General features: G+C 41.8%; 1 protein-coding gene across 1 annotated transcript in view; it reads right to left on the bottom strand.

Annotated features, from left to right (window-relative positions):
- Positions 1 to 23767, bottom strand: part of LOC128740581 (protein sax-3-like) — a 115151-nt gene that overhangs the window by 36546 nt on the left and 54838 nt on the right. The window contains exons 4-9 of the mRNA XM_053836139.1: positions 12870 to 13154; positions 12519 to 12791; positions 11183 to 12460; positions 11025 to 11120; positions 10720 to 10960; positions 10429 to 10592 (exon numbers count right to left, since the gene is read on the bottom strand). Of these exons, the coding sequence (XP_053692114.1) occupies positions 10429 to 10592; positions 10720 to 10960; positions 11025 to 11120; positions 11183 to 12460; positions 12519 to 12791; positions 12870 to 13154 (2337 nt within the window). The remainder of the gene's footprint in view (positions 1 to 10428; positions 10593 to 10719; positions 10961 to 11024; positions 11121 to 11182; positions 12461 to 12518; positions 12792 to 12869; positions 13155 to 23767) is intronic.

The raw sequence follows: 23767 nt of genomic DNA, 5'->3' as shown, positions 1-23767 counted from the left end.
TTCCATTTAAAACCTTCTTTGACGCTTTTGATTGGTCTGCTTCGTTCGTGGTAAGTAGTCGGGTTGAGTGAGTCCCCCGAAGGTCGGTTGCCGACCCTGAGGTATAAGAAATTGAGCTAGCTGGGTTGAGTGTTCGAACCAATACTTATATGGCATCTATGCTCCGCAAAACGAGCGGAAACAAGTCAACGTACACACCATGACGGATTTGTTCGTGAAAGACTTGCTGGAATAGCAATGATCGGAGAAGCTCAAATGCGATGCTTACCGGAGGTCGTCAGGCAGATCGAGATTGGAGCCCTCTACGAGGATTATTCCACTACTGTGCTGAGTATGGCTCAATTAGATGCCATCCAAGACGCTATTCTGGCTGCAATAGAGCAGCAAAGAAACGAGCCTTTCGAACCAAAATTCTTCAACTCTCTTATAAGTTCGCTTTCTTGGTTCTTTCCTTCAAGGAGCAGAAAATTCGGAAGTAGTCGAAGAATGTAGTTCCCAGACTTACTCTGTAGAAAAAAGCGAAGCTAATAGTCTTGGATGTTGACAGAATTCCGCGTCCAGAGATATTATATACATTCTTCCACGAAAAATATATCTTTTTACCTTTGTTATCCTATATAACAAAGGTTTAGGAATTGGTCGAAAAACACGAAGTTGATCTAAGGCCCGGAGGGCCGAGTCACATATACCAATCGATAGGGTTCGACGAATTGAGCAATGTCTCTGTGTGTGTGTGTATGTGTGTGTGCGCTGCTTATTTTCTATCGCCTATTTCTCGGAGGTGGTTGAACCGATTTGTCTGCTATTACTTTTGTTTGAAAGGTATTATAGTGAAGAATATTGCTGTTTGCTTGTTTCGTGGTCCGACTATTCGTTTAAAAGTTATAAGCAAAAATGTGAAAACTACGTGACACGATTTTTTCCGGAACCACACAACCAATTTCAACGATCTTAGTACCAAATAAAAGCTCTTACTATTGCTAAACTTTGTGCCACGTTTTATTGAAAACAAACAAGTGGTTTAAAAGTTAGCCTTAAAAACCAGTTTTGACAAGGTTCAAATGATCGCCTGTTTCTCAGAGATGGCGAAACCGATTTATGCGCTATTAGTTTCATTTGGCAGGTAATATAGCCGGATAGATCACTATTGGATGGTTTTTTGATTGAACGTTTAATTTGAAAGTTATGAGCAATCGTATACACCACACCAAAATTAACAATTATTTATAATGATTTTAACCAAGATAATTTACCTAATTTCAATTATTTTTATATCAAACGAGAGGTTTTGACACTACGAATATATATACAAAATTTCATAAGAATTGGTTTTACCGGTCAAAAGATATTAACCCTCGAACACTCGCGCCAACTTTTGTAACACGGTTAGTCGCGCGCACAATAGCCCAAACCACGTACTAGAGTTTTGATTAGGAAAACTTGGTTTAAAGTTTATGAAACCTTTGGGAGAGTTTCTTGAAATTGAATGCTCTATCGTCTGATAGAATTTAAATTTTGATTAATCCCCCTAAAAGTGAAATAAAAAATTGTTTTTCTTCAGTTTCAATATAACACATTGAAATGTTCTGCAAAGTTTTAGAGCATATTATTACAAGGAATTTTGCTGAAGACAGTAACCTTCTATCTCTTCAGCGAAGATAGAGAAATCTTATTTATTGTATATGCATTTGTAAAATCAGTTTGTCTATTTTAGCTCTTTTTGTAATTGTTGTATGACTTTTTCGTTTATTACAAAGTTGTACAAACAGTAAAAATACACAACTTTGCTGCAAATAGTATACCTCTATGTTTGCTTATTTAGGAACTATAGAACTTTGATTATAAAAGATACCCTGCTTTTGACCCCGAATTACTCGACTACCAACAGATGGATACATTTTAAACATTTTACATTTGCTGATAGTTTTGCTGCATACAGACACCATTTTTCCATATGAAGAAACGAGAGAAAATTCCAGTTGAAGCCAATTGCGGTACACCTCACATACTGCTTGCTTCTTTTCTGTGATGTCGGTTTATGCTGATCTGTTTTCCTAACAATTTAAAGTATTAATGCATTGAATAATTCTGACATTTCGCTCATAACAAGTTTATTGAAAAATATAAGTAAGTTAAACAACGATTTGTAACTTTATAACAATATGGCTTGAAACCTGCACATGTTGTACAAAATACAACAGCGTGAGTAACCGAAGGTTAATAAAAATTGATGAAATTTATTCAAGAAAACTTTATTAATGTGAATCAGATAGAATGGCATGACAGGAAATTATGCATAGTTCAAAAACCCATAAACTAGACCTTTACTACGCAATGTATATGTTAAAGAATAATATTTCTTCTTACAACTTACTTTTACTTGCACTTACGCACATTAGTAACAACTTACTCAGCAATTTCATAAGAAAAGGAACTATCAAAATTTATAAGTGCTGTAAAACGGGCTAACATTGATCACCGGGGTAATATTGATCAAATGGACCATTCGCATAAATAAGTGAAATAAACCACTACTGCCAACTTTCCTGAACTGACCAATGTTACCCCGTTTTACGGTACTTCTATTTCGTTCAAAGTTTGCAAACTTATTCAGTTTCCAAAAATTTTATGTAAACAAACGCACCACGCAATCTTAACCAATAGATGATTTATTTTCCGAAGACGTGTTGATTTCTATCTCAAATAGCAAGTAAGACCGTATAACAAAGGTTCCTTTCACCACCAGGTGGATTAAATCAGGTTTTATTTTATTTTTATCGGCTGTCAGTCTTAATAAATCAGAACAGATTTTGTACTTTCTCCGACGTTTCGACTATATTTTGTAGTCTTTATCGTATCGATAAAGACTAATTTTCATAGTCGTAAATTTCACAGTCGACAAAACATACCCAATTAAGCTATATCTTTTTATCAGAGGATCAAAGACTCATTCAAAATCTCATTACCGATAAGTACCCCAGCGATTGTGTGATCAAAATTGCGACAACCAATCTTCGGGGAAACCTCAAAACATTTACAAGTTTGGCTGCCACCAGGACTAGGGCTAGACGTCAGGCTACCGAGATGGAGGGTTCTAGTACTGCGAAAAATCGGTCTATGTTCGATTTGACAAGCCTTACCAACCTGGCTGTTCCAGGACCGAGCATTTCATGGGCTAGATAATGCGTAACAGCGGTGCCTCGCCTAGCTGCAGGCATAAAATAGACCACTTAGTGGTCCTTGGCCTCTTATCCAGCAACCAGTGCCGGTGGTAACTAAGATCGTATACCGATAGGGAAGCATGAATTATTGCAAACGCTGTGTATTGCAACGAGGAATAGCCTTGTCAGCCTTGAGCGTCTGTTCCCATGTCAGGGGCGGTTCTTGATGGCATGACGATATCGCAGTCAAGTGTGCGGCTGCGGCTCCAGGTTAGGAGCGGTTCACGACAGCGCCTAATCTGGAGCGGGCGGCTCGGCACTAGCTGCAGATGGTAGCATAATTACGAGACTCGGAAGCGTGGCTCTAGTAAAGTTCCCCTACCTTAGTCTATTTTTACTACGAACAATCATGGAAATTCGACTCGCAATATTCGACGCAACGTAATAAAGACACGGAATGGATGCTTGGTACCTGGAACTGCCAATCGTTGAATTTCGTGGGCGGCTGGAACAACTAGAACCCGGAAAGTTCGGTATAGTGGCACTGCAGAAGATCTAACACACAGGCAAGAAGGTGTGGAGGCTCCATTGTGGCAAAACTCAGTTTTAACAGCGTGATGGGGTTTTAGTGACAGGCAGAACTCAAGCAACAATGTAAGTTTTATTGTACTCTTATAGCGGTCTTCATGACTAACTTTGGTCTTAAACAGGCTTCAATCTCGATTATTTACTCAGTAGATGATCATTTGACTGCAGCGCCTCAACTAAACAGAATTCGAAAAAGTAGTGTATACGGCAGTTGTAGAGCTAATTATTATCTACATTATTGCTGAAGAAAGCATAGTTTTATCTTTTGTATTTAAAGCGCTATGCGATTGCTACCTCGTTGGTAGCCAATTGAGCGCTCTTTTTGCTACCAACGGGGTAGCAGCCTCATAGCGCCATAAATACAAAAGATAGAACTATACTTTCTTCAACAATAATGTAGATAATAATTACTCTACAATTGCTTTTTACACTACTTTTTTGAAATCTATTTCGTTGAGGCGCTGCAGTTAATTGAGCATCTGCTGAGCAAAAAACTGAAAATAAAGCCTGGTCTTAAATGCCTTCATAAGAGTGTAACAAAACCCAAAATGTTACTTGAGAATACAAGATCGTGTGATCTTGTCGTACTTCGCAGCTTCCCAAGGCCTGGTGATCAAAAGCGCTTTTTTCAAGATACGTTCAGTCGTCCATGAGGCCACAACCAGGGTCCTAGGTGAAGAAACATCGAGTGCATGAAATAACTGATTTGACGGAAAATGTCAACAAGCGATGGAGAGGAGGAAAAGGGCTTGGAAAAACTATCTAAGCGTTGCACCGAGAGAGCTTTTGGCCAAGTATTAATGAGCGCAGAATGAGTTGACCACTATCCCATGGAGAAAAAAACCGCAAAAGGACAACAGATATTGTGAAGAGTTCTATGAGCAGGTGAACCAATCCCTTAAGGGATACACACCAAAGCCTGACATGTATGGGGACCTGGAGGGAAATCTGTTCAAAAACTAGCGTGAGATGGTAGGCAGGTGGAAGCAGTTCTTCGATGGGCGTCTTAATGGCAACAGTTGGAAACGGAATCGGTCACTGGTGACGGCGGACAATGATACTAACCGTGAGATTCGGAGGCGTATTATCAGCGGAAGTCGTGCTTATTATGGGCTCCACAAGCAATTGCGGTCGAGCAGACTAAGTCCCCGTACAAAGTGCACCCTGTACAAGACGCTTATTAGACCAGTTGTTCTCTACGGGCGTGAAACATGGACAATGCTCGAGGAGGACCTGCGAGTGCTCGGAGTTTTCGAACGACGAGTGCTAAGAACTATCTTCGGCGGCGTAGATAAAAAGGAGTACGGAGGCGGAGGATGAACCATGAACTCGCACAGCTCTCTGGCGAACCCAGTATCCAGAAGGTGGCTAAAGTTGGACGGATACGATGGGCAGGGCATGTTGCAAGAATGTCGGACAACTACCCTGCAAAGATGGTGTTCGCCTCAAATCCGGTAGGAACAAGACGACCAGGAGCGCAGCGAGCAAGATGGTTAGACCAGGTCGAGCGAGATCTGGCGGAGAGTACTCGGTGTCTCAACCGAGTTGCATGGAGAAACTTTGTTCAACAGGCTTTGTCTTAGGACGGCAAGCCACCTAAGTAAGTAAGTAAGGAAGCGGAATGGAAGTTAATGTAGGACTACCTATAAACGATAACATCGTGTCGGCTCCTGATTTCAAAGAGATCCGGCGAGATATCGGTTTGGTGAAGAATAATAGTGCCGCCGCACAGGAGCGACTGCCGGTAGAACTGTATAAAAGTGGTAAAAAACCACTAGCAACGGCGCTTCATCGGATAACTTCCAGGGTTTGGGAGTAGGAGAAGTTGCAGGAGGAATGGATAGGAGGGCGATCGGCTCAACTGTTGTAATTACCGCGGCATTGCTGACCAACGCCGACTACAAGGTGTTTTCCCAGATCTTACATTTGTTCCTGAATACGAATATGGAATCGAGAGACGTGATAATGAAATACAAGCGACACAAGACTTTTGTGAGTTACCGTTAACGGTGCTTGAGTCATTTGAAATTACCAGAATCAACCTAGCTGAACTTGCAATAATTGTAGAATTGGAACAAACTGGTGTCATACCGCGACTGCTGAGGAGAGTATGGATCCCGCTCACTACTGAACGGGAATCCTTGGAACCATTGGCGCACTGGAAACAATCGTCGCAGAAACAATTGGGGTAGCAACTACGGACGTGACCATGTTTTCATTAACTGTTGCCACTACTGCCACTTTAAGATTGTTGTATTGAGGTTGATATTGTATATTGAGGTGCATTCCGGGCAAGCTTCATAAGACTTTGCCAACACACTATTACGTTGCCACCGGAAATGGAAATCGCTGGATCTGGAAGCAACATACCCTCAAACAGTAGTGTTGCTCTCTGTCCGGACGTAAATGGCTGCGACTGCCCAATTCGGTCTCGTTTATCATCTTTGACGAATCAATTCTTCATCTGATCGCGTTTACTCTTCATGCTGATTCTACTTTTCTTATTTCATGAATCCTTTTCGTTCTCGATCTGCACCATCAACTCGTATTTTTCCTACAACTACTGCTGCTCTTCCTCTATCTTCCTCAGCTTGGCTTCTAAGTCCAGCTTTCGAATACGTAGTTCCTCTTCCACATGCTTCTTCTCTAATTTTCGTTTAATCAAGAGTTTATTTTTAGTCAAGAATTCTATGGCAATTGATGCAAGTAAACAGATCCTATCGATCGACTCCTACTCTCGTTAACTATAAATATTTATTTTTTATTTTTATTTTAATGTGGATTTAACCGATGGTCATTCAGCACGCAACTAATAATAATTTACGGGTAAATTTCATTTCACTGCAACCTAACCTTAAAGCACTATTTATCATTTGCTGAATGATTCTTATCATCTTCATCGTCGTCGTTGTCATCAATAGCATAGAGCCGGGATGGTTCATGCTCTTTTAAGCAGTCGTCTCCATTAGACTCGTTCTTGATTCACACGTCACCAATTTCCCAGTCGTCTCAGAAGTTGCAAATTACTTTCTTCCGATTTTATAAGGATTTTGTACATGTTCAGATTTGTACGGCCTATGCTTTTTGATAGCGTTTTGCGAAGGGCAAAGTAGGCCTAATTCCCCGCTCGAATTTGTCGGATCATCCCCTCAGTAGGTTCATAGAACAGCATGCAGGATAAAACCTCAGCCTATCTAGAGACCCTAACTAGAGTGTCCTCGAGATGCACACAAAACACATCATTTGAACGAATGAAGCTCTGATCAGTCGTGTCAGTTTGTCCGGAAAACCGTGCTCGTGCATTTTCTGCCATAGCTGGTCTCGAACGACTATATCGTATGCCGCTTCGAAATCAATAAAGATGTGATGCGTGTGCAATTTGTACTCCCGACATTACTGCAAGATCAGTCGGATAGTAAAATTCGAGAGCCCCCATGAAGTCCGCCTGGTGATTCCCTACGAAACCCTGTGCTATCGGTGACAGACGGCGTAACAGGATCTGGGAAAGTTCCTTGTGGGCGGTGTTTACCAGTGTTATGCCGCGATAGATGAAGCATTCGAGCCGATCGACCATTTTGAAGATGGTACAACCACTCCTTCCATCCATTCCTCCGGTAGCTTCTCCTCCTTCTAAATCATGGAAATAACTCAGTGTAGACCCATTGCCAGAGTTTCTCGGTCATGCTTGTAATGCTCTGCTGGTAGGCGATCCTTACCAGCGATTTTAGTGGTCTTCAGCAACTTTTTGGAGATCTATGGGGATACTTTCTTCCGCTGGCATTCCTAGGTTAACTTCCATTCCATTACCCTATGTGTTCATCGAAGAACTGCTTCCACTTGTCGACTATCTCGTGCTCGTTTGTGATTAAATTCCCCTCGTCGCTACGCGTGTCATTAGCACGGAATAGTTGCTAACATTCTTCAGGATATCTGTCCTCCTTTTGGTGCTTTTCACCCCTCAGGATCGTGGTCAACTGGTGTCTTACTCGTCGCTATTTGGCTAGTGGCAATGCTAAGATAATTTTCCCGTACAATTTTTTCCCTCTCTTTTTTTTCTTTCGCTGACTAAACACTGAACTGTTTGTTTTCGCTCGAGAGAATCGGAGCGTTGTTCACTTCCATTTCGCCGCGACGAGGGACTAGTCTACAGCTACCGTTAATCTTTTTACGTTATGCATAACGGAAAATATGGTTCAATAATCTCAACAGACGTTCCAACGTTTCGAGCAGCTGTCGATAAAATAAATCACACCATCACAATTGCAAAACGGCATAGACTTAGGTGTTAGCGATGACATTCTGCAATGGTTTCGCTCATATCTCGCAGGTCGACAGTTGGTAGCTATCATTGTAGACTGTCGGCCCGCTATCTATCTAGCCTTGTCAGGTATACCGCAAGGAAGCCATCTAGGATCTCTGAATTTTTGACTCTGAATCCAGACGAGTGCTCAGCAATCATACTTTCCTAGAAGATAGATCCGATTCTGTTCCGTAATGAGCTTAAAGGGACAACTATTGAATGTGTTTCGCATATTCAAGACTTGGGTGTTTTTAAGATTTGCCGTTGATGTACTAGTGGCAAATTTCGTATGTTGGTTTCAAAGCCTCAAGGTCTTTACATTTGCTCTTCACGATTGCGAAACATTTCTCCAATATATACTGTCTCAAATTACCATATTGTTAATTAGTGTGGTCAGTTCTGGTATACTGTTCGTTCGTCTGGAGTCTTAACTAAAACAACAGCGTTAAGAGAATTCCCGAGCAGGAGCGAAGAGCCAAATAATATAAAAACAAAATCAAACTGTGTTATAATGCTATATTTTGTTATTGAATAGATATGAAGATACATTGATAACACATTTTGTTATTGAGTAGATATTTAAAACAGTGGTTGCGGTAAGATGAGTTTAATAACTGATTTTGTTATCATATCATATTATGACCTTCAAATGACATTCAATCTATTTCATATTATTTTATTTTATTAATTAAAGAGATTTTAGATTATAAATATTTTATAAAATGATTTTGTAATATGTCATATGCTACTGCATTTGTTATTCAATACCTTAATAATATTAAAATATGTTATTACAAACACTAAATACAGTCATGTTATTGCTTTGTTATTCTAATAACACAAGTAGTTATTCTTTTGGCCTTAAAGGAACAAAATTTTGGTATTATTTTTTGTTATTTTACCAACTATGTCAGCCAGAGGGGCTCTATAGCCGCAAGGTTACCGAGTCTGCTTTGGCAAGCGAATGGCCGTGGGTTCGAATCTTAGTAGAATCAAGCCATTCGATGTTCAAAGTGACTTTTAGCATGGGTTTATTCTCAGGCCCCTCATTTACCCTTCCTTAATGCTGCATTCTATGTTATCCCGATAAGGCCTAATGACAGTGCAAAATGAGACCCTTATAGTTAAATGCACGGGTGTGCAGTGCCAGGGGTGGCTATAATTGGGGACAGCGCTATCATGTGGAACAAGGTGGGTGAAGTAGAGAAAGCATTGAAAGAAGGGTAAAACCCAATTACACACAAGCACGCATGAAATTCAATAAGCATATCGCTCACTCAATAGCGATTATAGCAAATAAATGCAGTGCAGGTCATACAGCAAACACCCGGGCGATATCACAATAGATCTAACTATACTGGTCGCAGTGATGAGTCCATACAAAAAAAAAAAAACTATGTCAGCCAAGACAAGATCAAATTTTGATATGAGTTATTCGATTTCCATAACACATTTTGAAATTAATTTGCTCTTCGCTCCTGCTCGGGTTGAGTCAGTTCAGCGTCTATCTTTTCGATTCTCTTTCGTCTTCCCAGCTATGAAAGTTGCTTGAATATTTTCAAAATAATTTTCAGTAAAAATCGTCGCTCCTGCTTCATTGCCATTGCAGGTAACATGTCAAATAACTATTATAGCAAACATCGTGTATCCTGTGAGAGTACAAATTTTCGACAGGAAATCCCACTTGTGTTGTAGCAGCAGGATTACAGACAGCTTAGCGAACATTTTTGTTTTTTAAATATATGTTAATAATTTTTTTCTTTTCCATAAGATTCATAAGGTACTACCTGAAATATTTGAGCATAACTGAATTCTAGTGTGACTTTTTAATTTATTTTCTCTCATTACTCATGTCACTGAAAAATTTGCAACCCAGTGAATTAACGTGACCTTGTTTACACATACTGCAGTCAAATAAATATAGAAAACTTCCGTTGACATTCCGACCTTGTTTTATTCTTAAATAAGTACAGAGCATCCACTCCATCGTTAACTATTGCCACATTCCCAGCCCTCCGCCGACCGACCGGCATGGCATCTACTGATCGTTGCAAAGCAGGTCACCCTCAGCGACACGATGAACCGCAAAGAGCAACTTTTTCCGTGTGCCACATTTGCTACTTGACACTTGGCTTTCAGGCGCCGCTGCTATGGCCACCGTGCCGCGGTGCTGGCTGTGGTGGCGCTGCTGGAATTGTCGAAAATTGCAAACACACTTACAGTACACACTCTCGCACGGCACAAGTGGCAGGTTCCACTTTCGGCTTTAGCACAGCACGGTTTGAAGTGGCGCTTCAGCAACAAACAGCAGCAACCAGCAACCAACAGCAACCCCTTTTCAGGGTTCGGGTGTTTAAAAAGGGCAGTGGCGGTACTTACCGTGTATGCTGTTGTTCAACGAGCTGTGCTTCATGAACTGAATCCGCCGGAAGATGACGGTGGCCCCGAACAGGAACACGATAATGGCAATGATTGAACCGAGCAGTATAATGAACCAGGTCTGCGTGAGGATATCGTGCGAGTAGTCGTGATTTATCGGATACCTGTTTCGAGAAACGAGGAAAAATTTAAAAGCAAAATGAAATTGAAAATTAATTGAACAATTGATGGTTGTTGTTGTTATAGCAGTTGGATAAAATGTTTAATGAGCTTCCCCTTCTGTGTACGTACCGGGTGTAACCTTGATCCAGCCGTTTGGTGTGCGGATCCAGGCGAAGGATAGAGGGAATGCTGAATGGGCCAATTCCAACACGTGTAGAGGCGGCAATGCTGACCGAGTAGGTCACTCCAGCGGATAGGTTTGCCAGTAGCAGCTTCGGTGAGTCTCCATCGACGGTCATGTTGGTAAGGACTTTGGATAAATTGTGAATGTCGTAGCCTCGTATGATGATGTGGTAGTGTTTGAGTTTGCCTGAAAACATTCGGAAGAATTAGCATAAGTTTTCTGTATGAACATCCCTACTCCAAAAACTTACCGTTGAGAGTGTGATTGGCTGGTGGTTCCCATTTTAGGTAGACGGCTGAAGTGTTCAAAAGCACTGCTTCCATATTGACAGGCGCGGAGGTAGGAACTGCGAAATAAACCAGACTCTAGTTCATCTGAAATTTACGACTACTTTTAGTTTCAACTCACCATCCTCCAGTGTTCGAGCAGTCCTAGAGTTTGACGGTCTACCCTCAATGGTTTTGTAGAACGGTACCAGGAAAAATTCGTACTCGGTGTACTTCTCTAAGCCGTTGATGGTGCATGCCGAAGCACCTCCCCCGTGCAACACGGTCAGTGTTCGATAGGTCCCATTACTAAATACCTTTTTGGAGTAAATGTAGAATCCTTCCACGTATTGGCCGTTAACGATATCCCAAGCCAGCCGAACGCTAGTCGAATCGGTAGCGTTAGCTTCCAGTAGATTTACGACACTTCCCGTAGACAACGTTGCTTGCGCTTCACTCAATCCAATATCATCACCGTGGTTTATATCTCTACCGATAGTTACCGGATCCGACATTAGACTGGGAATTCCCAATCCCTGGTCATTTTCCGCTCGAACAATGAATGTGTAGGTTACGTCCGCTGACACCGGCGAATAGGTGTAACTTGTTGAGGTTATCTTGTACGGAATAGGGATCCATCCCTTGACCAAATCGGTAGCGAAAACCTCTATCAGGTAACCGTTGATGTCGGAAGCTCCAGATTTAATGCTCGGTAACCAAGAAATGGTGATTGAGCTGTTGGTAATATTTAGGACCTGTGGCTTCCCAGGAGCACTGGGAAAAGCGCTTGGTTCGTGCGCTCGGAAAAAGTTTATGTTCGGGTTAGTTGGGGCTTCAACCCGAAGATACGCGCTCCACGTGGACTTTCCACTCCGGCTGCTCGCAACGCAGGTGTACAGACCCTGATCGGTGGTTTTATCCAAATCATGAATTATCAGCGTTCCATTTTCTGTTGTGTTAATTCTTTCGGAGTTAGTGACAGGGTTGCCGTCCAAGTACCACGATATAATAGGAGTTGGGTTACCTACCGCTCTACAGGGTAGAGCTACGACAGATGTCACCGGAAGGGTTTGATTAGACGGTCCAAGAATAATGATCGGTGGAGGCCGATCGTCTTGGGAAGCAATGGTAAGTCGAGCTCGAACGCTGATCGATCCTACAGCGTTAACTGAACTACAAACGACTACTAAACCATTGTCTGCCTTGCTTGTCACCGGTATCGTCAGCACAGTCAATCCTTCCACGGTTCGGGATGTTTCGAAGCGATCGAACTTACTACCAGGGAAGATTAGCGAACGGTTTCCTTCGATCGACCAAAAAGTTGTTGGTTTCGGTCGACCCTCCGATTTGCATTCGAAGGAAGCGTCGTGTGGAGCTTCCACTACTTGCGGAAGTGGTCGCAGTACCAAATGAGGAGGAGCTGGAAGAAAAATAGCAATTTAACCTACGCTCTAGTAGATCCCAGCTGATATTCTTACAATGAACCGTTAGAGTTCCAGTAGCAGAAATCGCACCAACTGCATTATCTGCTTCGCAGCTGTACTCCCCTTCATCGTCTGAAACCACATTCTCCAACCTTAAGCTGCGATCTTCCAAAATATGGACCCTATCCAGGGGCATATTCCCACCGGACGCAGACCTTCGCCAAAGTACATCCGGCATGGGGTCACCACCGACTCGACATTGAAACGTCACCGAAGAACCCTCCACAATGGTCGAATCGTGCGGTCCTCGTATCAGAAATGGTTTCACTGAAATCAATCCCAATTAAGTAATCGATTGATCAAATTTCCCTCCCACAGTTTAAAAGCACCTCCACAGCTACTTACCGTGAACTTTCAGAAAAGCCATAGCCGACTCCCGCACGCCGACCAGATTTTTTGCGATACACTGGTACTGGCCCTCGTCGGTCTGGCGAACATCCTGAATGGCCAGGTTGCCACCGTCCACGATGCGTATCCGTTTCGACGTTTCCACGTCCAGCTTTTGGCCGTTTTTGCGCCATCCGACCGTCGGTTCGGGGACGCCCTTCGGTGGACCACACTCCAGCAGAACGGTTTCGCCCTGCGCGACCCGGGTGTGCTGCGGCTCCAGGCGGAACTCCTCCCGCAGAACTGAAAGAGAAAATTATTCGCATATTTTATTCTCGCCGAACAGCTTTGTTTGGTTCATTTTCGACTTGGAATTCAACTGTACTAGATGGAGCCTTAGCGTTCGGATGAGTGTCATTTTGTGCTCTTGGCATCCAACGAGGCAGTTCCCAGTGGCAGGCTGAACCAGAGGACAGTTTTGAAGTTGATTTTATCTACTCGACAACAATGGAGGAAACAGTATGGACCGACGACCGTGGAGCAGCAGTTGCATTCCAAAGGCGTTCGTTTCGAAATCTGATTTCAGAAGAGAACCAACGTTGGTTGGAACCAACCAACAGTACTAGTAGAATATAACAACTTTTTTACGATGTCCCAACGCGCGCTGACCGGTCCCTGTGAGTTGCCGTAGTTCATGCATACATGTATATACATACAGAACAGAACAGAAATCAAACAAACTCGGCTCCGGTACTGTCGTTCCGGTCTTCGAGTCCCCGCTGACAACTAATGCGACTACGGCCACTAAATATGGAGAAAGTCCCGACCCGTTGTCTATTTATCGTTGTGTGGCTGGCTTTTTACGAGCGAGCGTCTACGATGCAAATGGATATTTTATTTGCATTTTTCGGTTCCGATTGTTCCCTGGTTGTGTGTTTTTATTTTGCACAGTGGCTACTTGATTTTTTTTTCAAAGCAAAGCAAAAAAGGAAAGGGAAAAAAGCATTCCCTCTGGTATACAGCTGAAAGCAGCATCAAAAGCTTAGTGTTGCTCCTGCTTTCGTAGCAAATAAAAAATACTTAGAGATATATGGCGAAATAAATTCATTTTAGAAGCAATGAAAACCTCTCGTTATATCCTGGAAACGAGGGTCGATGGCAACAGTTTAGAATGAGACAACGCGGAGAAAATTGAATTAAACTCGTATGATAATGTTGCTTATATAAAAAATGCAAATAATTCCTGAGCTTCCGTAATTAGCCGGGTTGGTTGGGTTGTTCTGCCCTATGACGCCTAGTAGATGAATATTCAAGTCGAAAATTTTACTTTTATTTAATACTAGCTGACCCGACAAACTTCGTATTGCCACAAATTAACCTGTGTTGTACATAAATCATGAATCTCGGATGATATTTGTCACAATCTCGAGTTTTGCAAGCCCCCCAGTGGGCGGCGCTTCCGACGGCGGGTCACCGGCAATACTTGTGACTGTCTCGTCCTGAATGATCTAGTGTTAGTCTTGTATTGACTAATGTTTTATGGAAGAGTCTCGAATTTCTCGAGTTCGATTAGTTTTTGAGTTTCGCAAAAATTTCTGTTTTATTTGTATGAGAGTCCATATCCCCCTACCACAGGGGTGAGAGGTCTCTAACTATCGTAAAACAAATTCAAGACTCCAAAATCTCCCACATGCCAAATTTGGTTCCTTTTGCTTGATTAGTTCTCAAGTTATAAGAAAATTTGAATTTCATTTGTATGGAGCTCCCCTCTTAAAAGGGGAAGGGGTCTTAATTCACCATAGAAAAAATTTCTGCCATCTAAAACTCCCACATGCCAAATTTGGTTCCATTTGATTGATTAGTTCTCGAGATAAGAGGAAATTTGCATTTCATTTGTATGGAAGCCCACCCTCTTAAAGGGGAGTTGGGCCATAACTCGCTTTCTAAAGAAGAGAGGGGTCTCAATTCACCATAGAAAAAAATCTTGCGTCCAAAACCACTTACATGTCAAATTTGGTTCCATTTGCTTGATTAGTTCTCGAGTTATGAGGAAATTTGTTTTTCATTTGTATAGGAGCCCCCCCCCCTCTTAAAGTGGGGAAATCCATAGAAAATATACCATAGAAAATATTCTTGCCCCCAAAAACACCCACATGATAAATTTGGTTCCATTTGCTTGATTAGTTCTAGAGTTATGAGGAAATTTGTATTTCGTTTGTATGAGAGCCCCCCCTCTTAAAAAGGTAAGGGGTCTTAATTCATCATAGAAAAAATGGTTGCCTCCAAAAACACCCACATGCCAAATATGGTTCCATTTGCTTGATTAGTTCTCGAATTATGGGGAAATTTGTATTTCATTTGTGTAGAAGCACCCCCTCTTAAAGTTGGGAGGGGTCCTAATTCACCATAGAAAATATTTTTGCCTCCAGAAACCTCCACATGCCAAGTTTGGTTGCATTTGCTTGATTAGTTCTCGAGTTATGAGGAAATTTGTATTTCGTTTGTATAGGAGCCCCCCCGTCTTAAAGTGGGTAGGGGTCCCAATTCATCATAGAAAAAATTTTTGTCTCCAAAAACACCCACGTGCCAAATTTGGTTCCATTTGCTTGATTAGTTCTCGAGTTATGAGGAAATTTGTATTTCGTTTGTATAGGAGCCCCCCCCTCTTAAAGTTGGGAGGGATCCTAATTCACCATAGAATATATTCATGCCCTCGAAAACTTTCACATGCCAAATTTGGTTTCATTTGCTTGATTAGCTCTCGAGTTATGAGGAAATTTGTATTTCATCTGTATAGGAGCCCCCCCTCCTAAAGTGAGGAGGGGTCCCAGTTCATCATAGAAAAAATTTTTGTGTCCAAAAACACCCACGTGTTAAATTTGGTTCCATTTGCTTGATTAGTTTTCGAGTTATGAGGAAATTTGTATTTCGTTTGTATAGGAGCCCCCCCCTTCTAAAGTGGGAAGGGGTTCTAATCCACCAAAGAAAATATTCATGCCCTAGAAAACTTTCACATGCCCAATTTGGTTCCATTTGCTTGATTAGTTCTCGAGTTATGAGAAAATTTGCATTTCATTTGTATAGGAGCCCCCCTTCCTAATGTGGGGAGGGGTCCCAATTCATCATAGAAAAAAATTTTGTCTCCAAAAACACCCACATGCCAAATTTTGTTCCATTTGGTTGATTAGTTCTCGAGTTATGAGGAAATTTGTATTTCGTTTGTATAGGAGCCCCCCCTCTTAAAGAGGGGGGGGTCCTTATTCACCATAGAAAATATTCTTGCCCTCGAAAACTTTCACATGCCAAATTTTGTTCCATTTGCTTGATTAGTTCTTCAGTTATGAGGAAATTTGTATTTCATGTGTATAGGATCCCCCCCTCCTAAAACGGGGAGGGGTTCCAATTCATCATAGAAAAAATTTTTGTCTCCAAAAACACCCACATGCCAAATTTGGTTCCATTTGCTTAATTACTTCTCGAGTTATGAGGAAAATTGTGTTTCTTTGGTACAGGAGCCCCCCCTCTTAAAGTGGGGAGGGGTCCTAATTTACTATAGAAAATATTCTTGCCGTCGAAAACCTTCACATGCCAAATTTGGTTCCATTTGCTTGATTAGTTCTCGAGTTATGAGGAAATTTGTATGGAAGCCCCCCCTTTTAAAGAGGAGAGGAGTTATAATTCCACTTATAAAGAGGGGAGGGGTCTCAATTTACCATATAATAAATTCTTGTCACCGAAAACACCCACATGCCAAATTTTGTTCTATTTGCTTGATTAGTTGTCGAGTTATGCAGAAATTTGTGTTTCATTTGTATGGGAGCCCCCCCTCTTAGTGGGGGGAGGGGTTTCTAACCATCACTAAAACCTTTCCTGGCCCCAAAAACCCTCTACATGCATATTTTCATGCCGATTGGCTCAGTAGTTTTCGATTCTATAAGGAACATACGGACAGACAGACAGACAGACAGACAGACAGAAATCCTTATTTATAGGTATAGATGTATTTTCAGAACATTTCTTTGTAGAGGCTGAAAATTGAACGTAGCCGTGCTACCAAGCGGTTTTCAATGCTCCTAAATGCAGTTAAAGGTGGAGCGTAGCAGAAATAAAATTAAAAATAGATTTATGTTATTGATATTGACTGCGATATATTGTATTGTGGATTTTCGGCTTTTCAGTCAGTGGTATATCGAAAACGGCTTTTTTATGCTGTCTGACGTTTCGGTGTTCCTTTGAAAAAGGCCAAAACCGAAGGCCGAAACGTCAGGCAATACAAAAAGCCACTTTCGATATAAAATTGACCGAAAAGCGGAAAATCCATAGTTAAAAATATATTCAAAACATTTTTTTGGATATAATCGATTCTAAATATAAATAAAGTTGACACAAACTGAAACTCTGTGCTTCGGTTACGAAACTTACAGGAACAAATCACGCTTGTTCTTGTGATTTAAGTGTGGTTTTCTAGCTGCTGAAGTTTGGTTAGTTTTGCCTAAGTGAAGAAAGTTTTATTCAGTTTTAAACTTTGAAAAATACTTTTCCTCATACGCTTAAATATTAACTCCGGCTCAATCATATGGCAAATTTATGAAGATGCATTTTCTGGTTAAAAGACAATTTCACACATTGCAGATCACAAAAAACACACCAACTGTACTCCATCTGCGCTCAACCTTACCCCTACAATGCCTACAAATAGTGAAAACTATCATCATCATCTTAAGTGTATAGCGATACAATACCCCAATAATTGGACAATACACGACTGGCGAGGTGGACCGGAAGTTAATCTGGAAGCTGCCACAAACGATAGTAGCGTCTCGGGTCCCGATATAGAAGAGATTCGACAAGAAATTGGACACCTGGTTAAACACTACAAGCTTGCTAAAAAAGCCTAATCATTGGATAGTTTACTGCATTAGGTAGGAGAAGAAATTACCGGAGTGGAGAAGAAACTCGATGAAAGGAGTGATCTCTGCAATCGCCGTGCTCACCGTGGGTTCTCACACCACTGCGGACCATATTTTCGCCACTCGACCATACATCAAATATTTGGAATTTACTTCAAAGCAGCATACGATACTGTTGATAAAGACCAGCTATGGCAGCTAATGCATGAATACGGGTTACCAGACAAACTGACGTGACTAATCAAAGCAATATGGAATCGAGTGACGTGTTTCTTGTGCATCTTGTCGAGCCCAAATACATGATAAGTAGTGACCCAAAGGAGTGGAACGTGGGCCTCCAACGAACGGTATTAACGGCGACTTATTAGAACGGATAGATAAGCTGTACATTAGAGATGGTCGGGTAGCGCCAAATTTGCCCGAAACCCGCACCCTTACCCGCCGGGTTCGTGTCGGGTTGGGGTATTGAAAAAAAATAATTTGCGGGTTCGGGTGGGGCACGGGTTCTTAATTGCTGTTTTTGAAACCGGGTACGGGTCGGGTTTTTCTACTGACCACATTTAACACTAAAGATGATCGGGTACCCGGGTCCGTAACCGTACCCGATGGGCTTCGGTCGGGTTCGGGTATCACAAATAATAAACTTGCGGGTTCGGGTCGGGTACGGGTTTTCAATTTTTTTTGTTAATCGGGTACGGGTGATCCGCGCACAATAACGGGTGTTCCACATAAAATTGCACCACGGATAAAACGCTGTAGAGAATTACCCATTGGGTATTTTCTTTTGAAAATTTGAGTAGAAGCAGTTTAGAGTGTATTATAGACCAACCTCGAGTTTTTAGTCTTGACCTTGAAATGCGGTCAAACATATTTTATTAATATTTTTCGAAAGGATGGTTCTACAATTGATGAAGGGACGGTAGGGGAAAGTAATGATTTTTTTTTTGTAAAATGGAGGGAAAAGAGTGGAAAGGTAAGGTGGGGGGAAGGGGGAGCGGGGAATACGTAGCTACACTTAACAAGTCGTCGTTATGACTCCTACCTTTTGCCCAATGCTGGAAGGTGCTTGGGTCGAACCAAGCTATAATCAGAGAGGGGGTGTTGTGGGTTCGAATACGGTTATAATCTTTGTTGTGCAATGATAGTGCTAGCAACCTGCTTACCGACAAAACGGCAGTAGCAGCGAGGTGGAAGGAGCACTTCCAGACACTGTTGAATGGAGAGGTAAATGCAGAGATCAGCAGGGACAGGATAGGAATTATAAGCGATGGTTAAGCTGTGGAACCAGCAACACAGGATGTTAAAAAGGCAATCAGTGAGCTGAAAAACGGCAGGGCTGCTGGGAAGGACGGTATCCCGGCTGAACTTCTAAAAGCGGGGAACGCGCGGCTGTACGAAGCAATCCACCGGATCATTGTCAGGATCTGGGAGGAAGAACAAATTCCGGAGGAGTGGTTGGATGGCCTCATTTGCCCAATTTTCAAAAATCGACTGAAGTGTAAAAACTATCGAGGAATTACATTGCTCAATTCTGCCCACAAGGTGCATTCCCGTATCCTGTTCTGCAGACTGAGACCGTTAGCGGAGTCCTTCGTCGGTGAGTACCAAGCTGGTTTTCGTGAGGGTCGCTCAACGACGGATCAGGTGTTTACCCTGCGTCAGTTGCTAGACAAGTTCCGGGAGTACAACTTGCAGATACACCATCTGTTTGTGGACTTTAAAGCGGAGTACGATTCAGTTAAACGAAATGAGCTGTGGCAGATAATGCTAGAACATGGTTTTCCGACGAAACTAGTTACGCTGATTCGTGCGACGCTGGACGGATCCAAATCATGCGTTAGAATAGCGGGTGAGACCTCAGCTGCTTTCGTGACGTAGGATGGACTGAAGCATGGGGATGCACTCTCTAACCTGCTATTCAACATTCCCTTGGAAGGTGCATTACGAAGGGCAAACATGGAAAGGAATGGAACTATCATCACGAAATCTCACATGCTTCTTGGTTTTGCGCATGACGTCGAAATCATTGGAATCAACCGTAGAGCAGTGGAAGAGGCCTTCAGGCCTTTTAAAAGGGAAGCAGCGAGATTGGGACTTACCATTAACACCGCCAAATTAAAGTACATGGTTGCTGGTAGAGAACGTGGGAGCCCAAATGGTGTTGGTGCCGAGGCGGAGTTAGATGGGGAACGATATGAAGTAATGGAGGAATTTATATACCTTGGTACACTCGTGACAAGAGATAACGATATAAGCCGCGAAGTGAAACGACAAGTTGCAGCCGCGAATCAGGCTTTCTACGGATTACGTAGCCCGCTGAAGTCCCGTAGTCTGCAAATTCGAACAAAACTAGCGCACTATAGAACACTAATTCTCCCGGTGACCGTTTATGGACACGAATCATGGACGGTAAAGGAAGCTGTGCGGCGAGTGCTTGGGGTTTTTGAGCGTAAAATTTTGCGATCTATACTTGGTGGCAAAATGGAGAACGGAGTGTGACGCAGACGCATGAATCACGAACTGTACCAAGCATACAAATATGCTGATATAGTGAAGATAGTGCACTGTGGCAGGCTGCGGTGGGCTGGACACGTGGCCAGAATGCCCGATGAAAGAGTAGCCAAAACTATTTTCAGCAGAGAACCAGGCAGAGGCCGTAGACTCCGAGGCAGACCCCGCACCCGATGAATGTGCGCTGTCGAAAACGATGCACGTTCAGCTGGTGTTCGTGGGGATTGGAAAACGGCAGCCCAGGCCCGACGTTAATGGAGGACCATAATTCGTTCGGCAAGATCGGCAACGGACCGTTGCCACTAAAGTAAGTAGTAAGGAAAAGTGGAAACCCAGACGACCCAGAGGGGAAAGTGAGGGATTACTTCAAGCACAATCCGAGCCTTTCGATTCGGGACGTGGCCAATAGGATTAATTTTTCCGTCTGGTTCGTCCAACAGACAATGAAGTAGGCCGGACTTCATGTCTTCAAGGTAAGGAAGGCGCCTAACCCAACCGATAAACTGAAACCGGTGGTCTAATCCCGCGCCAGGGAGCTGTACCGTGGTTGGTGCAGCCGAAATGCATCGTAATGGACGACGAAACGTACATTCAAGCAAACGTTAAGCAGATCGCCGGCCTGGAATTTTTCATCAGCAAGTCCCGCCTGGACATTCCGGAAGCAGAAGGTCGACAAATGTACCAAGAAGTACTTGGTGTGGCAGGCGGTCTGAGGGAGTGGCAAATTCAGCAAACCGTACACAACGACCAGCAATATCAACGGCTAAATTTATAAAGAAGAATGCCTCCAGAATCGACTGCTGCCCTTCCTCCGGACCCACGAAGATGACGCTCTGTTTTGGCCGGTTCTGGCACCATGTCATTACGCGAAACCGGTGATGGAATGGTACGAAGCCAACGATGTTGTTTTTGTGCCGTTGGAGGCAAATCAACCAAACACGTCAGAATTACGCCCAATAAAAAAACTCCGGGCGAATATGAAAGGCAAACTCTGGAAAACAGGGAAGGTCTTCAAAAACGTCCAGGATTCAAAAAAACGTGGATGAAAGTGTGTAAGAAAGATGACGCAAATGTTGCACTGGATTTGATGGGTAGCGTTAAGTACAAGGTGGTTGAATAATACAACTTTGCAAAAACATAGCTAATTTATTCCTTTAGAGTTTAAAAAATATTCGGTTTAAAATGAATTTTTGGTGATCATATCTGCTCGTTGCATTGTTTTCGAGTACAGTCTGTATACCATCCTTTGCAGATTTAATTCATAGCTCTTTTCGATCGATCGTATCATATACAGCTTTGAAATCAACGAACAAATGGTGTGTGGGAACTCTGTATTTATAGCTTTTTGTGGGATCTACCACAGTGTGAATAATTAATTCGTTGTTGACCGTCCTCCAACGAAGGCAAATCTGTTTGTAATTGATGATGACCAACGGGAAATGATTTGGGACAGAATTTTGCAGGCGCTATTGAGGACGGTAATCACTCGATAGTTCTCGCAGTCCAGCTTATCGCCAATTCTTATAAACATGGTAGATAAATTTATCTTAGACTAATCTCAAGTTTTTAGTCTTGACCTTGAAATGCGGTCATACATATATATTAATGACACATTCCGCCGTGACGTTACAACGTTTTGACTCTTCTTTGCACAGTATTTGTGCTTCAGCTGGGAAATCGTTGAGAAACCCCCAAATATTATTATATATTTGGAAAGAGCATAAAATTTCCTTTTAAAAGTGTACAAATTAATAGCATTTGCTTTACCTAGATTGTTTTGGAAAGCAAATACATAACGTGACGTTACAACGCGCCAGAAATTCGTCTGTTGGTTCTTCTGTTCAAAAACATGAAAATTCTGCTCTCTTTCAAATTTTATCTAAACACTTTCTTCTATGATTTGATAAGAGATGAATACTGAACAACTTGCCATGTACAGAATTCCGATAATCAGTGAAGTTAATTTTTAACGAGCTTCTACTTTTCGTGACGTTACAACGCTCTATTTTACACAGAGAGGGTCGTAGCTCCGTTGTAACGTCACGAAAAATCTGTTCAGTTCATATTCGTTAATTATCGCTGTTGCTGCCTTCTGTATATAACAGATAATCCAAAGACGTGTTGTTAGTATGTCTTTCACCATTTTGACTAAGTAATTTTGGGGTTGTTCACAAATTACGTCGCGCAGTGGAAGTAATTCTAAGAAAGTGAGACATAAGTAATATCATCGAAACCTTAAGACATAGCATAATAGTTGCTTCTAGAAAGTTTCTTCATTTAAAATGCACTTTCCAGTGGTGCAAGCAGATACAAATAATATTTTCTTTATTTTAAGTCAGAAATGATTGCTGTCAACAAAAAACTTGTAGCAAAACTAATTTTAAGAAACTTTGTTGAATACTGAAGATTGCTATTTCTTACATGAAAAAGGTTATAGAGAAAAACTTTTAGGGATGCCCTTCAAAATAGTTTTTTTTTTGTCTAGCGCTTTAATAACGCTTCGTATGCCTTGCAAATGTTCTAAGAAATTGGTGATCTAATTAAATTGCCCATTTTTGTCGGAAATAGTAGAGCTCTATCTTTTTCCCTTTAGAAGCTATCACTGTTTTTTTTTTATTTTAACATGTACTCTACAAGGGGGAGTATCTCGGGGGAGAGCAGCTATGACCAGCTAAACTCACTTGTTTTTTGTGAGTCAATTTATGCTGTATTCCACCATGTACAACTTAGGGTAGAACACTGTGGAAAACCTAAAAAAAGTTATTATGAAGGCAACCGTAGGTGAACATGTAGAAATAAAAGAAACAAGGGATAGCTCCTAAAGGAAAAAAGATAGATCTCTACTATTTTCGACGAAAATGTGAAATTTAATTCGATTACCAATTTCTTAGAACATCTAAAAGGCGTACGAAGTGTTATTAACGAGATAGATCGAAAACAAAACTATTTTTAAGGGTGTCCCTAAGAGTTTGGCTCTATAACTTCTTTCATGTAAGAAATAGAAACCTTCAGCAATCAACGAAATTTCTTGAAATTAGTTTTTCTACAAATTTTCTGTAGACAGTAATCATTTCTGACTTGAAATAGAGAAAATAATTTTTGTATCTGCTTAGGGACACCCTAATGTCCAAATGTTTTTTCATCACTAGAAAGTGCTTTTTAAATGAAGAAACTTTCCTGAAGCAACTATTATGCAACTATTATGCAACTATTACCTTAAGACATAGGTTTTGATGCTATTACTTATGTCGCATTTGTTTTGAATCCGTTCGGCTGCCCGCCGTGACGTTACAACGCAAGCTTCAATCAGTTGTAACTTAGGTTCTACTTAACTTATCTTCATTCTTTAGGCACCGTTTTAAAGGTATTTTTGAGTACAAAGAGAATACGGATTATTAGATTGTTCGAATTTGTACTTTTCTGCGAAAGCGAAAAAGTACACCTTTTTCGTGACGTTACAACGCAAAAAATGGCCCTATTTAATCCACTTGAAAT

This window comes from Sabethes cyaneus, chromosome 3, assembly GCF_943734655.1.
Source record: "Sabethes cyaneus chromosome 3, idSabCyanKW18_F2, whole genome shotgun sequence".
Taxonomy (NCBI): Eukaryota; Metazoa; Arthropoda; class Insecta; order Diptera; family Culicidae; genus Sabethes; species Sabethes cyaneus.
The sequence above is the reverse complement of the archived record's forward strand: the minus strand, read 5'-3'. Positions and strand labels throughout refer to the sequence as shown.